At 27.9% G+C, this 15118-nt stretch overlaps 4 protein-coding genes across 10 annotated transcripts; 3 read left to right on the forward strand and 1 right to left on the reverse strand.

Moving 5' to 3' along the window:
• Positions 1–282: 282 nt before the first annotated feature.
• LOC129619349 (polyubiquitin-C) lies at positions 283–6597 on the reverse strand. The gene is made up of 2 exons (XM_055534597.1): positions 6326–6597; positions 283–4043 (listed from the first exon to the last, which is right to left on the reverse strand). Exon 2 carries the CDS (start codon positions 4019–4021, stop codon positions 368–370), a length of 3654 nt encoding a protein of 1217 aa, XP_055390572.1. The 5' UTR covers positions 4022–4043; positions 6326–6597; the 3' UTR covers positions 283–367.
• Positions 6598–7277: 680 nt separating this feature from the next.
• On the forward strand, positions 7278–9943 carry LOC129619270 (stimulator of interferon genes protein homolog). 2 transcript variants are annotated; one of them, XM_055534442.1, is made up of 7 exons: positions 7278–7675; positions 7759–8277; positions 8442–8754; positions 8813–8916; positions 8998–9131; positions 9201–9492; positions 9563–9943. In XM_055534442.1, the coding sequence occupies exons 2-7, from the start codon at positions 8247–8249 to the stop codon at positions 9637–9639; spliced, it is 951 nt and encodes a 316-aa protein (XP_055390417.1). In that variant the 5' UTR covers positions 7278–7675; positions 7759–8246; the 3' UTR covers positions 9640–9943. The 2 variants fall into 2 exon arrangements, with proteins under 2 accessions (XP_055390417.1, XP_055390416.1); XM_055534441.1 differs by lacking the exons at positions 7278–7675; positions 7759–8277 and having other exon boundaries at positions 8305–8754; positions 9563–9940.
• A 353-nt stretch (positions 9944–10296) lies between these two features.
• LOC129619244 (stimulator of interferon genes protein homolog) lies at positions 10297–12457 on the forward strand. Of its 2 annotated transcripts, none has more exons than XM_055534392.1 (6): positions 10297–10419; positions 10549–10864; positions 10923–11026; positions 11124–11257; positions 11321–11630; positions 11718–12457. In XM_055534392.1, exons 1-6 carry the CDS (start codon positions 10389–10391, stop codon positions 11798–11800), a joined length of 978 nt encoding a protein of 325 aa, XP_055390367.1. In that variant the 5' UTR covers positions 10297–10388; the 3' UTR covers positions 11801–12457. The 2 variants fall into 2 exon arrangements, with proteins under 2 accessions (XP_055390367.1, XP_055390368.1); XM_055534393.1 differs by having other exon boundaries at positions 10304–10419; positions 10700–10864.
• A 365-nt stretch (positions 12458–12822) lies between these two features.
• Positions 12823–14485, forward strand: LOC129619245 (stimulator of interferon genes protein homolog). 5 transcript variants are annotated; one of them, XM_055534398.1, is made up of 6 exons: positions 12823–12922; positions 13134–13449; positions 13508–13611; positions 13707–13840; positions 13902–14220; positions 14306–14485. In XM_055534398.1, exons 2-6 carry the CDS (start codon positions 13256–13258, stop codon positions 14386–14388), a joined length of 834 nt encoding a protein of 277 aa, XP_055390373.1. In that variant the 5' UTR covers positions 12823–12922; positions 13134–13255; the 3' UTR covers positions 14389–14485. The 5 variants fall into 5 exon arrangements, with proteins under 5 accessions (XP_055390373.1, XP_055390370.1, XP_055390372.1 ...); XM_055534395.1 differs by having other exon boundaries at positions 12841–13072; XM_055534397.1 differs by having other exon boundaries at positions 12841–13046.
• Positions 14486–15118: the final 633 nt, after the last annotated feature.

A 15118-nucleotide genomic window follows, 5' to 3' on the forward strand; every position in this document is an offset into this window, starting at 1 on the left:
TAACATTTGTACTCTAGCTTGCAAAACTATGCACTTTGCCCCCTATGTAACTTCTTCACAATGTGCATTTTTGACTCATTCCCTAAAATATCAACACCAACTCAGGCACTCCTATTCCCATTTAAAATGGGTAAATCTGCTAAATTCGCTATGACCCCAAATATTCTAGGCATTTTACCAAACTTAAATTCATGCAATTCATTTACAATTCCTTGTCTCACCACAAAATCAACTATTGAAATAAATAAAATTTTCATCAAATTTCTTAATAAAAACACAAGGTTCAATTTAACTCCTTTATTCAAATAAAAATTTTAAAAATAAATCTAAATTTATCAGCAAAAAATTTAAATTCACCAAAAAATTTTTAAATACCACCACGAAGCCGTAATACTAAATGTAAAGTAGACTCTTTTTGAATATTGTAATCAGACAGGGTTCTCCCATCTTCCAATTGTTTACCAGCGAAGATTAAACGTTGTTGATCTGGAGGAATGCCTTCTTTGTCTTGAATTTTTGCTTTAACGTTTTCAATTGTGTCAGATGGTTCAACTTCCAATGTGATTGTTTTACCTGTTAAGGTCTTTACGAAAATTTGCATACCACCACGTAGACGTAATACTAAGTGAAGGGTGGACTCTTTTTGAATGTTGTAGTCGGACAACGTACGGCCATCTTCCAATTGTTTACCAGCGAAGATTAGACGTTGTTGATCTGGAGGAATGCCTTCTTTGTCTTGAATTTTTGCTTTTACATTTTCAATTGTGTCAGATGGTTCAACTTCCAATGTGATTGTTTTACCTGTTAAGGTCTTTACGAAAATTTGCATACCACCACGTAGACGTAATACTAAGTGAAGGGTGGACTCTTTTTGAATGTTGTAGTCGGACAACGTACGGCCATCTTCCAATTGTTTACCAGCGAAGATTAGACGCTGTTGATCTGGAGGAATGCCTTCTTTGTCTTGAATTTTTGCTTTTACATTTTCAATGGTGTCAGATGGTTCAACTTCCAAAGTAATAGTTTTGCCTGTTAAAGTTTTAACGAAGATTTGCATTCCACCACGGAGACGTAATACTAAATGTAAAGTAGATTCTTTTTGAATATTGTAATCAGATAATGTGCGTCCATCTTCCAATTGTTTACCAGCAAAAATCAAACGTTGTTGATCTGGTGGAATACCTTCTTTATCTTGGATTTTTGCTTTTACATTTTCAATAGTATCTGATGGTTCTACTTCCAAAGTAATTGTCTTGCCTGTTAAGGTCTTTACGAAAATTTGCATACCACCTCGAAGACGTAATACCAAATGAAGGGTGGATTCTTTTTGAATGTTGTAGTCGGACAACGTACGGCCATCTTCCAATTGTTTACCAGCAAAAATCAAACGTTGTTGATCTGGTGGAATTCCTTCCTTGTCTTGAATTTTAGCTTTTACATTTTCAATGGTGTCAGATGGTTCAACTTCCAAAGTAATAGTTTTGCCTGTTAAAGTTTTAACGAAGATTTGCATACCACCTCTTAAACGAAGGACAAGATGTAATGTTGACTCTTTTTGAATATTGTAGTCGGATAATGTGCGCCCATCTTCTAGCTGTTTGCCGGCAAAAATCAAACGTTGTTGATCTGGTGGAATACCTTCTTTATCTTGGATTTTTGCTTTTACATTTTCAATAGTATCTGATGGTTCTACTTCCAAAGTAATTGTCTTGCCTGTTAAGGTCTTTACGAAAATTTGCATACCACCACGGAGACGTAATACCAAATGAAGGGTGGATTCTTTTTGAATATTGTAATCAGATAATGTACGTCCATCTTCCAATTGTTTACCAGCAAAAATCAAACGTTGTTGATCTGGTGGAATACCTTCTTTATCTTGAATTTTTGCTTTTACATTTTCAATAGTATCTGATGGTTCTACTTCCAAAGTAATTGTCTTGCCTGTTAAGGTCTTTACGAAAATTTGCATACCACCTCGAAGACGTAATACCAAATGAAGGGTGGATTCTTTTTGAATGTTGTAGTCGGACAACGTACGGCCATCTTCCAATTGTTTACCAGCAAAAATCAAACGTTGTTGATCTGGTGGAATTCCTTCCTTGTCTTGAATTTTAGCTTTTACATTTTCAATGGTGTCAGATGGTTCAACTTCCAAAGTAATAGTTTTGCCTGTTAAAGTTTTAACGAAGATTTGCATACCACCTCTTAAACGAAGGACAAGATGTAATGTTGACTCTTTTTGAATATTGTAGTCGGATAATGTGCGCCCATCTTCTAGCTGTTTGCCGGCAAAAATCAAACGTTGTTGATCTGGTGGAATACCTTCTTTATCTTGGATTTTTGCTTTTACATTTTCAATAGTATCTGATGGTTCTACTTCCAAAGTAATTGTCTTGCCTGTTAAGGTCTTTACGAAAATTTGCATACCACCACGGAGACGTAATACCAAATGAAGGGTGGATTCTTTTTGAATGTTGTAGTCGGACAACGTACGGCCATCTTCCAATTGTTTACCAGCAAAAATCAAACGTTGTTGATCTGGTGGAATACCTTCCTTGTCTTGAATTTTAGCTTTTACATTTTCAATGGTGTCAGATGGTTCAACTTCCAAAGTAATAGTTTTGCCTGTTAAAGTTTTAACGAAGATTTGCATACCACCTCTTAAACGAAGGACAAGATGTAATGTTGACTCTTTTTGAATATTGTAGTCGGATAATGTGCGCCCATCTTCTAGCTGTTTGCCGGCAAAAATCAAACGTTGTTGATCTGGTGGAATACCTTCTTTATCTTGGATTTTTGCTTTCACATTTTCAATTGTGTCAGATGGTTCTACTTCCAAAGTAATTGTCTTGCCTGTTAAGGTTTTTACGAAAATTTGCATTCCACCACGGAGACGTAATACCAAATGAAGGGTGGATTCTTTTTGAATGTTGTAGTCGGACAACGTACGGCCATCTTCCAATTGTTTACCAGCAAAAATCAAACGTTGTTGATCTGGTGGAATACCTTCCTTGTCTTGAATTTTAGCTTTTACATTTTCAATGGTGTCAGATGGTTCAACTTCCAAAGTAATAGTTTTGCCTGTTAAAGTTTTAACGAAGATTTGCATACCACCTCTTAAACGAAGGACAAGATGTAATGTTGACTCTTTTTGAATATTGTAGTCGGATAATGTGCGTCCATCTTCTAGCTGTTTGCCGGCAAAAATCAAACGTTGTTGATCTGGTGGAATACCTTCTTTATCTTGGATTTTTGCTTTCACATTTTCAATTGTGTCAGATGGTTCTACTTCCAAAGTAATTGTCTTGCCTGTTAAGGTTTTTACGAAAATTTGCATTCCACCACGGAGACGTAATACTAAATGTAAAGTAGATTCTTTTTGAATATTGTAATCAGATAATGTGCGTCCATCTTCCAATTGTTTACCAGCAAAAATCAAACGTTGTTGATCTGGTGGAATACCTTCTTTATCTTGGATTTTTGCTTTTACATTTTCAATAGTATCTGATGGTTCTACTTCCAAAGTAATTGTCTTGCCTGTTAAGGTTTTTACGAAAATTTGCATTCCACCACGGAGACGTAATACTAAATGTAAAGTAGATTCTTTTTGAATATTGTAATCAGATAATGTGCGTCCATCTTCCAATTGTTTACCAGCAAAAATCAAACGTTGTTGATCTGGTGGAATACCTTCTTTATCTTGGATTTTTGCTTTTACATTTTCAATAGTATCTGATGGTTCTACTTCCAAAGTAATTGTCTTGCCTGTTAAGGTTTTTACGAAAATTTGCATTCCACCACGGAGACGTAATACTAAATGCAAAGTAGATTCTTTTTGAATATTGTAATCAGACAATGTACGGCCATCTTCCAATTGTTTTCCGGCAAAAATCAAACGTTGTTGATCTGGTGGAATACCTTCTTTATCTTGAATTTTAGCTTTAACATTTTCGATAGTATCAGATGATTCTACTTCCAATGTAATGGTTTTACCAGTCAAAGTTTTTACGAAAATTTGCATGATGATGCTTTATATTTTTGTCCTATAGAAAGTAAAACATAAAGAAAATGAATTTAAATCTAAATAAAATTAAAAACATTTTTTTTTTATATGGATATTTAAAAAAAAATTTTGACACAAAGAAAGTGGATAGGTATTACTGCGACGAATTTGAATTTAAAATTTCCAATTAATTTTATTGTTTTATTTTTTTTTAAATATAGAACGGAATATACGATGTTTGTTTCACAATATTAATAAAGTATTTGACCTTTGTTTTCAGATTTGAGAGAAGATAAAGTAAATTTCTCAAATCATATGGAGATCAACGCCTTCGTAGCCTATTTTTAATTTAAAATTACATTACGGAAATAAATAATATTATTTACACATTCCTACCTATGTACATAACATATATAATTCGGAAAATATATGTTTTTTTTTTAACATTAATGATAAATATATAAATATATACATATGACGTTTGTTTTACAATCACGTCAAATTTTTAAAAGAATTTACATAAAAATGATTTAATTTTTTATTTATCAATTTAAGTTACTTTTCTAGTTTATGTGTGAACCTATTATATATACATATGTTGCTGTGCTATATTACAAAAACAATCGTTTGTAAACCAAATTTCAAAAGCCTTGCAAACGTATGAAAAAATAATTACGCTTATTTAAAAATTAAATTATGCAGATAAAGCTTTAGTAAGTACGTTCCTAAATTAAGAATTAATTATTTTGCGTTTTTTTTTATAAAAAATATTTTTCCTTTATTGTTCTATACCTACGTTTAAAAACAATTATAATTAATTATATGAATGTAGTCATAACTCATAATTCAAAATGGCTACCAAAATAATTCAGTATACACAATTTTCTTGGAAATTAGTTATTAATTACGAATGAAATTGTTTATTTCATAATTCATGAACTTTCAAAAAATTTTATTAGATAAATATTTGTACATATAAATATATATTACAAAATTTTTCAGAATGACCTGTGTAGATTATCTTCGACAAAATTTTATATTTTCAACTAGGTAGATAGGTACTTTTCTATAAAAAAAAAAAAATTAAAATTACTTGAAATTTAAATACGCAAGTATTTTTTTTCAGAATTAAAATTAAGTAGATCTACATATATATGTTCCTATATAATTTTATTTGAAATTGATAGGTAGATAGAACATACGTAATATATGGCACACAATTTTAAAAATAGCCACATACCAAGAAAGTATTTTTATTTTTACAATTTTTGTAAAAAATAAAATAAATTTCAAATGCAAGAAATCGATTATATTACATTGATAAATTTTTTGCATATATATATAAATATATATGTATATGTAGTTATAAACGTATGTACCTAGTCGCGTTTCATTGATTTTTCCTTTTTTCTTACATATATATATCAAGATTATTGAATGCGTGTATGTATTTTTTATGAAAATTTTTTTCTGACTGACCTAATCAATCAATAATATAGCCTTATTCCTTGAAATTCTTCTAAAAGGCAAAGAACACAAGATTTCGTATATAAATCTTTATTTTATTAAATAATGCATCAATATTTGCTCTTAAATTTATTTTATTTTAAAAAAATAATTTTTAATTTTAATAAAATTTTAATTGTAACTGCGTAGACATACTAAGTGAATGCGTATAACTTACAATGCAATTAATAATTTCTGAATTGTTCTAGGAATAAAATATTTTAATTTAATACAAAAGCAAAAAATTTGATATGAAAAAAAAAGTCCAAAGTATCATAGAAATTACTAGAAAAATTAATTAACTTTAACGAATAATAATTAAAAATTTTTATGAAATACACACAGTCATCACGAATTGATAAGTACAATGGAAAAACACACATCTACATATTTATATGTATATGTACAAACGAATCGATTATTCATTTCTCTACCTCTTAAAAAAAAAAACTTAATTTCATATGACTGACGCAATCGTTTTTTTTTTCCTCCAACTAAGAAAAAATTTTCCTAATTTTGTAAAAAAAAAAAATATTAAATATTTCACTTTTTTAAAAGAGAAAAAAACAAATCCTTTTTATTTTTAATTTTCACTCTTTTGAATATTAGAAGGCACTTTTTAAATTTTTTTTAAAACTTAAATTTTATTTCCGCCATCTTGAAATTATTAACAAAGAAAAAAATTTGTCTTTGAACAAAGACAATAAAATTTTATTAAAATTACTTAAAAATATTAATTTTTGCTTTTTGTAAAATCAAAATATATTAAATTATATTTTTATAATTAATAAAAAAAAAAAAGAATTTGCAACTCACCTTCAAAATTAACACAGACTAAAATTTTTTGGTGATCAATCAAATTTGATTTTTTTTACAAAATGTTTTTCAAAGTTAACTTGGATTTTCACTTTTTTTTTTACAATATTTATTTTAATTCCTTTTGTTTTACAATTAATTTAATTTTTAATAAATTATTTCTTTTTTCTTCCTCAGCACTAACTTTTCTATTTCAATTGCTTTTCTTTGCTTTGCTCTTGACAAAAAACTACAAGTTTCTGAAGAAAATTTCGAATTGCTTTCGTTTTAAATGCTTATGAAATATGGAAAATGTATTCAGCAGTTCAGCTTTAAATAGAATAAATTCAGCAATGAAATAAATAAAATAGAACATAATTGGAATTTATAAACATGAAACAACAAGGCTAGACTGATTTTTTTTTTTTTAAATTTCATTTCGTTTCGTATTTTCTTATTTTACTATTTTTATAATTTCTTGGTTTTCAAAATCAAAATTCAATGACTTTTTAAGTTTTCTTTGTTTTTGTATGATTTCTTTTATTTTGAACAACAAAAAATAAAATTTATAATACCAAATTTTAAATGAATTTTTAGATTACTTGCTTTATCATATATGTACATATCACATGTATAGAATTTATTATATCATACATATATAATTATAATAATGAGAAAAATAATCGATGTGAGAATATGACATTAAACTTTCTTTCGATTTATTTTCGATAACTATTTGGGAAAAATACATACATACCTACACTATGTATGACACTTACATATGTACAATCAGTTTGATTATTTCTCACTGATTACAAATACCATTATCAATTAACATCATTTTCTATTTTTGAAATTAGATACAAACACACCGCGACCCAAGAGGTCGTTGAGCGTCTCACCTTCATATGTGACAGTGGCCTGATTGCGAAAATGACATTTCGAATAAATTGCTATTGAATAATTAAGTAATTCATTTTTAAGAAAATTTTTAAAAGGCAAAAATAGAGTATTCTAAGCATTTTGAAAATGTAGAACAATTTTTTATGCCAATACAGCTCTATTGAACATAATAATAAAAGAAATACAGCTCTAAAGAACGTTATTTGAAAGAAATTAAATTTTAGAAATATTGAGAATGAAAAACAAGAAGATGGTAAGACTTACTTAGAATAACAAGATCATCGAGTCTCGTAGAATTTGCGCCGCTGGATTGCTGATTTATCAATGCAAGGCTGTCGCTTGATTTCCGAATGGAGTTTTTGGCTCCCTTTTATTTACTTGTGCTTCAGTGCTCCATTATCAGTAAAAAGCTCCGATTTGTAAATTACGGATCCGAAGAACTACTTTTTATTAAGGGTTTCTACCTAAGTATATTATTAATTCATAGATCTTACGTGAAATATTTTTTACTTTTTATTATGTATCTTCTGTTTGAATATAATTTATTATAGGAAAATCAATACTTTCCGCAGTATGCAGTAAAAATCTTTACATTCATAATATCTTAACAACTAAATTATTTTAATCAGAGTTATTAAGAACTTAGTATCAGAATATTAATAAGCAAAGAGAGGTCTCTAGAGGATAGGATGTTGGGCTACATTTAAATCACAAAAGTTCCGTTTTTTTCCGAAATCGGCTACTTTGTAAAATTGTGAGACGGCAGCCCTATTTATAAGTAATACTGGTCAGAAAGTTGGATAAAAAATAAAAACATGAACTAAAAACTAAGGCTACTGAAAAGTATTGATAAAAAATTGCTTAGAATTTTGAAGTTTTCGTATTCCATATTTTTGTGAAAATTTATACGTAGTTATGTAAATGATTTGCTTTCCATTCTATTAAAATTTTTATTTCTATATTAGCTAATATTTCCATATTAGAGTAATATATATTACATATTATATGCATGTATATAAACAGTTATTCATAAATAAACATGGATTACATTAGCATTTTGAAAAATTTTGGTAAGTATGTACATATATACATACGTATGTATATAAATACCACAGACATCTTTACATTTACATTATACGTACATTCTTCTTCTTTATGATAAGTACCCATCTCTTGTTCCAACTTTGTAATTCTCAGTTTAAGCAATGCATAATAGAGATTTTATTTATAATAGATAACTTCTTTTATAATGTGGTCGGCTTTGTTTTTGGAGAATGTATTTGCCGGTTAATAAATGCAATTTATGAATACTTGAAATATCCAAATCATTATGAACCAAAACAGAGATTTCTTACAATTTTAAAAATTACATTTGATTTCCAAAGAAAAACGTTATTAGTTTTTTTTCTCGTAATTTTATGTTCGCATTTATGGAATAACCCGGATTTTATAGATGAATTGTTAAACCGAAGGGACTTAATAATTGCATATGTAATTTTAATGAAATTAAAACTGCATAAGTCAGCTTTATTGGACGCAGCTGAGTGGTATTCACAAACAAAATTGGAAAAATATCGAATTTGAAATAACAGCATATTTTTTAAGGATAAGATCCGGTTCAGGTGTGGATTATGCATCTGGAATGGCTTCCAACTACTTTAATGGCTATATTCGGTTACAACTTCCCGATAAAGGTGATGGAAAAAAAGGTAAAACAAACTACAATTTTAATCCAATAAGTACATACGTATACAGGAAAACCTTATACAAAATATTCTAATAATTAATAGGAATTATTGAAAGGTGTGACGAATACGAAGATAAACACGATGTAAAATTTGCAGCTAAAAAGTTATTTATACTAATCCCACATTCTATGCACATGAAACCTGTTATTAAAAGTGAATTGCTTAAACCAGCTGATGTAAATCTAATCTATATATCTAATAATATTTTTGTTTCATTTAGTACATATTCAATTATTATGTTTTAGCCACTAGAACTTGTTGAAAGAGATAGAGCCGGCGTAAAAAGACCATTTAAAAACGACGTATATTCAATAATAACTGAGAAGATCAAAGGTAAAACACAAAAATTTTATATAGTACTTGAGGGGGCTACTCCTATGCTAAGTTTTTATGATTCATGCGAAAACCGTGTAACCTCAACAGACTTAATGAAAGTGATGAAAAGAGAAATCTTATTTCAATTTTATAGAAGCATTAAAAAATATTGCTTAGAATGTCCAGAAACGCAAAACGAAGTGGATTTTATATACTATAATGGTAAGTATGTTATAAATTCTTTATACCATTTTTTGAATTCAATTTCTATTAAATTTTATATATATTTTAGATTATGACATTCATGGAAAGCTTATTGACATAGGAGAAATTGTGAAAGCGTATATAGAAAATAAAGTTCTTCAATAGATCATAAATATTGATCTGCTTTAAAAATTATCAAAACAAAAACTTAACATTAACTATTTTAAACCAGATCATTATTATAACGAAAAAAAAAAGTGTTGCTTTTAAAAATAAAATTTTTACTAAAAATATAAACTATTCTACTATCCAGCTGGTTAAAATTAAACTTTTTTATAATTTTTTATAATGAAATTTTTTTTATTAAACGATCTGTGTTAATTATTTGTAATGAATCTTACCTGAATATTATGCAGATTTAATTACTGAATAAAGTTGACAATAATTTTAAGTTTTTATCATAGCTTTTGTATATATGTTTGAAAAATATACATACATATATTACTTATTGTTTTTTAATTATTATATTTCCTCTAGTAATCATTAACTAGCAGTAATGGTACATATATCTCGAACATAGACTCATCTTCACAACTTCGCAAAGGATTTCCAAGCAATTAGTTCCGAGATCTAAAAAATGTCGGAATAAAAATTTAAGTGAAGGTGATAACACTTTTCCATACAATATGATCGAGTCTCGTATAGTCATAATTATCTGAAGCGCTGAATTGAGAATTTACAAGTGATTTGGTGTTAGAATAAAAAAAACAACAAAAGGTACTTAATTAGTAATAACAAATTCATTGAAATCTTGAAGATTTTGTACAATAATGTGGTAGAAACTTGTAATAAATTTTATTTTTATATAAGTATAATAATAATAACAAAACGTAATTAGCTATTCATAAGTAAATATGGATTATATTAACAATTTAAAAAATTTCGGTAAGTACATACCTATGTAAATAAATACCTACATATACATATGTTTGTAGCCCCCTAGCTGTACTCAAGTTTAGTTTTGTTTAAATTTTCTATTTGACCCATGAGTAAAATAAATTTTATTTAAAATAGATAACTTATTTTATAATGCAGTCGGTCTTGTTTTTGGAGAATGTATTTGTCGGTTAATAAATGCAATTTATGAATATTTGAAATATCCAAATCATTATGAACCGAAACAGAGATTTCTTAAAATTTTAAAAATTGCCTTTAATTTCCAAAGGAGAACGTCTTTGGTACTTTTTCTTCTTGCAATTTTATGGACGCATTTGTGGAATAACCCGGATTTTACAGCTGAATTGTTAAACCGAAGGGACTTAATAATTGCATATGTCATTGCAATGAAATTAAATCTGCATAAGTCAGATTTATTGGATGCAGCTGAATGGTATTTGCAAACAAAATTGAGAAAATATCGACTTTGAAATAAAACCATGTATTTTAAGGATAAGATTGGGTTCAGGTGTGGATTATGCATCTGGAATGGCTTCCAACTACTTTAATGGCTACATTCGATTACAACTTCCTGACAAAGGTGATGGAAACAAAGGTAAATCAAACTAGGTATTTTTGTGATCCAATAACTCCAGTACATGTAGATATATACATATTTGGAAAAGAGCTCAAAAAGTTCTAATAATCAATAGGAATTATTGAAAGATGTGAGGAATACGAAGGTAAACACGGTGTAACGTTTGCAGCAAAAAAGTTATTTATCCTCGTGTCACAATCTTTGCACATGAAACCTGATATCGAAAGTGAATTTCTTAATCGAGCAGAGGTAAATCTTTTTATTAATAATATTTTTATTTAATCAATTATTCAATTATGTATTATGTCAAAGCCATTGGAGAACGTTATAAGGGACAGAGCCGGGGCAAAAAGGCCATATAGAAATGATGTATATTCAATAATAGCTGAAAGAGCTTTCATTGACGAGGAAGGAACAAAAATTAAAATTAAAGAAAAATATTATATAGTACTTGAAGGGACTATGCTAACTTTCTATGATACTTACAAAAATAAAGTAACCTCAACCGATAAATTGAAAATGATGAAAAGGGAAATCCTACTTCAATTTTATAAAAGCATTAAAAAATATTGCTTAGAATGTCCAGAAACGCAAAACGAAGTGGATTTTATATATTACAACGGTAAATAAGATTATTAACACTTAATACTATTTTTTGCATTGAGTTGCTATTAATATAAATTAATATTCATTAATATGTATAATTTAGATTGCGAACCTGACGGAAGTCTTAAAGACATAGGTAAAATTGTAAGGAAGCATCTGGAAGATGAAGTTATAAATAAGAATTAGAATTAAAGACTGTTTACAAGTTTGTGTTGAAAACTCCCAAATATTGCAAGTTAATATTACTACCTAGGCAAAATAATGAAGAGTATTAACAGACTTAAAACTCAAAATCCGCCGATAAAGAACGATGACAATTTATGGGCCTTAAGTAAAAAAGAAAAGATATATATTTGAGAGGTTTATAGTTTGACAATTTCAAACCACTATCACAGCAAACTCGCTTATACTTTTACAATCAGTTAACTCTCACAGACAGTGGAACTCCAAAAATAAGGTTAAGCGAATTGAGAAAATAAATAAGTGTGATGAAAAACAAAAAAATCTGCTGAACATAATTTGATCACGATTGAAATTCTCATACAACTTCTGCAAAAGGGGCTAAAAATGCTTTTATATGTATGCTGTAGCTCTTAGACTAAATTACGTTTTAAAATAATTAAAAGCAGCAGAAGTACCAATGGTGCTTATGCTAGAAAAGGATATAAACGAAATAACATCGTACAGACCCATTTCATTCCTATCAATGCTTTGTAAGAGAAAAACGAATTGTTGGGTATGTCTCTCAACTCAGCTTGGTTGCAGTATTTCTCAATTTAAAAAAAAATTATTTTGTCCAATATATTTATTATAAACAATAAAATTCACAACTTTTTTTTTCAACATGCTTTTATTTTTTTAATTCAATTTCGAATTTTGTAGAGTTCAGTGGACAAAAACAAAATTATGGAACAAAGCGACGAGTATATAACTTTATTTATACAAAAGAGGAATATTTATTTTAATTATACAAAAGAGGAATATTTACGTATAAGCGATTCGCTGCTAGTACTAGTAGATTTCGAGCTTTATCTTATTTCCGTATTTCAGTATTTCTTACGAAAATTATAAAGAGGCTTTCCAGCAATTGTTCTGAAATTTAAATGATGGGATTGAAATTTAAGTGGAGGTGGTAACACTGTTCTAAAATAAAAGATCATCGACTCTCGTATAGTCATAATTATCTGAAGTGTTGAGTTGAGAATTTAGAAAGATTTATGGTTAAAATAAAAAAAAATAACAAAAGAATTAGTAATAAAAATTTTTAGGAAATCTTGAAGATTTTGTGGGATAATGTGCTGTAAACTTGTAATAAATTTAATTTTTATATAAGTATAATATTAATAAGAAAACATAAATAAATATGGATTATATTAACAATTTAAAAAATTTCGGGAAGTACGTACCTATGTAAATAAATACCTACATATATGTATGTAGCTTCCTAGATAAACTCAAGTTCAGTTTTGTTTTAATTTTCTATTTGAGCCATGAGTAAAATAAATTTTATTTAAAATAGATAACTTCTTTTATAATGCGGTCGGCCTTGTTTTTGGAGAAATTATTTGCCGGTTAATAAATGCAATTTGCGAATATTTTATATATCACAAGCATTATGAACCAAAACATACATTTTCTACAATGATGAAAACTACATTTGATTTCCAAAAGAGAACGTTATTAGTTTCCTTTTTTCTTGTAATTTTATTTTCGCATTTATGGAATAATTCCAATTTTATAGATGAATTGTTAAAAAAAAGGGAATTAATGATTTCATATGTCATTTTAATGAAATTAAATCTGCATAAGTCAGCTTTATTGGACGCAGCTGAGTGGTATTCACAAACAAAATTGGAAAAATATCGAATTTGAAATAACAGCATATTTTTTAAGGATAAGATCGGGTTCAGGTGTGGATTATGCATCTGGAATGGCTTCCAACTACTTTAATGGCTACATTCGGTTACAACTTCCCTACAAAGGTGATGCAAAAAAAGGTAAATCAAACTAGGTATTTTTGTAATCCAATAACCCCAGTACATGTAAATATATACATATTTGGAAAAGAGCTCAAAAAATTAATAATCAATAGGAATTATTGAAAGATGTGAGGAATACGAAGGTAAACACGGTGTAACGTTTGCAGCGAAAAAGTTATTTATTCTAATCCCACAATCTATGCACATAGAACCTGCTTTTCAAAGTAAATTGCTTAATCGAGCTTTGGTAAATCTAATTGCATATTTTTCTATAATTATTTTTAAATCATTATTATTGTGTTAAACAGTCTTTGGAGACTGTTGTAAGACACAGAGCCGGAGTCGAAAGGCCATTTAAAAATGATGTATATTCAATAATAGCAGAAAGAGTTTTGATTCTTGACGAGGATGGAACAAAAATTAAAGTTAAACAGAAATATTATATAGCACTTGAGGGGGCTACTCCTATGCTAAGTTTTTATGATTCCTGCGAAAGTAATGTTACCTCATCTGATTTAATGAAAAAGATGAAAAGGGAAATCCTATTACAATTTTATAAAAGCATTAAAAAATATTGCTTAGAATGTCCAGAAACGCAAAACGAAGTGGATTTCATATATTACAACGGTAAATAAGATTATTAACACTTAATACTATTTTTTGCATTGAGTTGCTATTAATATAAATTAATATTCATCTATGTATATTTTAGATTGCGAACCTGACAGAAGTCGTAAAGATATAGGTGAAGTTGTAAGGAAGTATCTTGAAGATAAAGTTATAAATAGCAATTAAAATAAATTAGCTTGTGATAATAAATTTCAAAGTTAAGATTAATTATTGTAGCCATTATTATTATAATCAAAAAAAAAATCACAAATCTTTTTTTTCAACAAATACAAACTTTCATTTTCTAGTTCATTAGAAATAAACTTTTTTATACTTTTTAATAATGTAATTTTTTTCTTTGTTATACATTTTTAAACGATCTCTGTTAAATATTAGTAAAGATAAAGATGAATCTTATTCTAAATATTATGAAGATTGGATTACTTAACAAAATTGACAATAATTTTAAATTTTTATCATAGCTTTTGTACATGCTCGAAAAGAATTGCATTCAAATTTCGATGTAAATTCAAAATTTTGTATAATTTAGGTGTTTTAAATTTGAACAATGTAACATACATTATGTATATAAAACATTGTTATTAAATTCATGTTTAATTGCAATATTCATTTGTATTTGTTTTGATTAGTTCATCCCATTATGGTTTTAGATCGATCATAAATTAAAGCTTCGATTATAAATGTCTGATTACAAGTAGAATTGTAAAAAATAGTGAATTTTAAGATACTTATTTAAAATAGTATTTTCATTAACTACTTATAGTACATTTACATATTTTTTATACTAAAAACACTAAAGATATTTTTTAGAAGATGTCTCCTTGAACTTAATGGATATGAATTTTTAAGAGGATACTACATACACGTAAAACTATCGTAACATAAAAATATGATT

This window comes from Condylostylus longicornis, unplaced genomic scaffold (genome assembly GCF_029603195.1).
Source record: "Condylostylus longicornis isolate FDR11 unplaced genomic scaffold, ASM2960319v2 ptg000011l, whole genome shotgun sequence".
Classification (NCBI taxonomy): Eukaryota; Metazoa; Arthropoda; class Insecta; order Diptera; family Dolichopodidae; genus Condylostylus; species Condylostylus longicornis.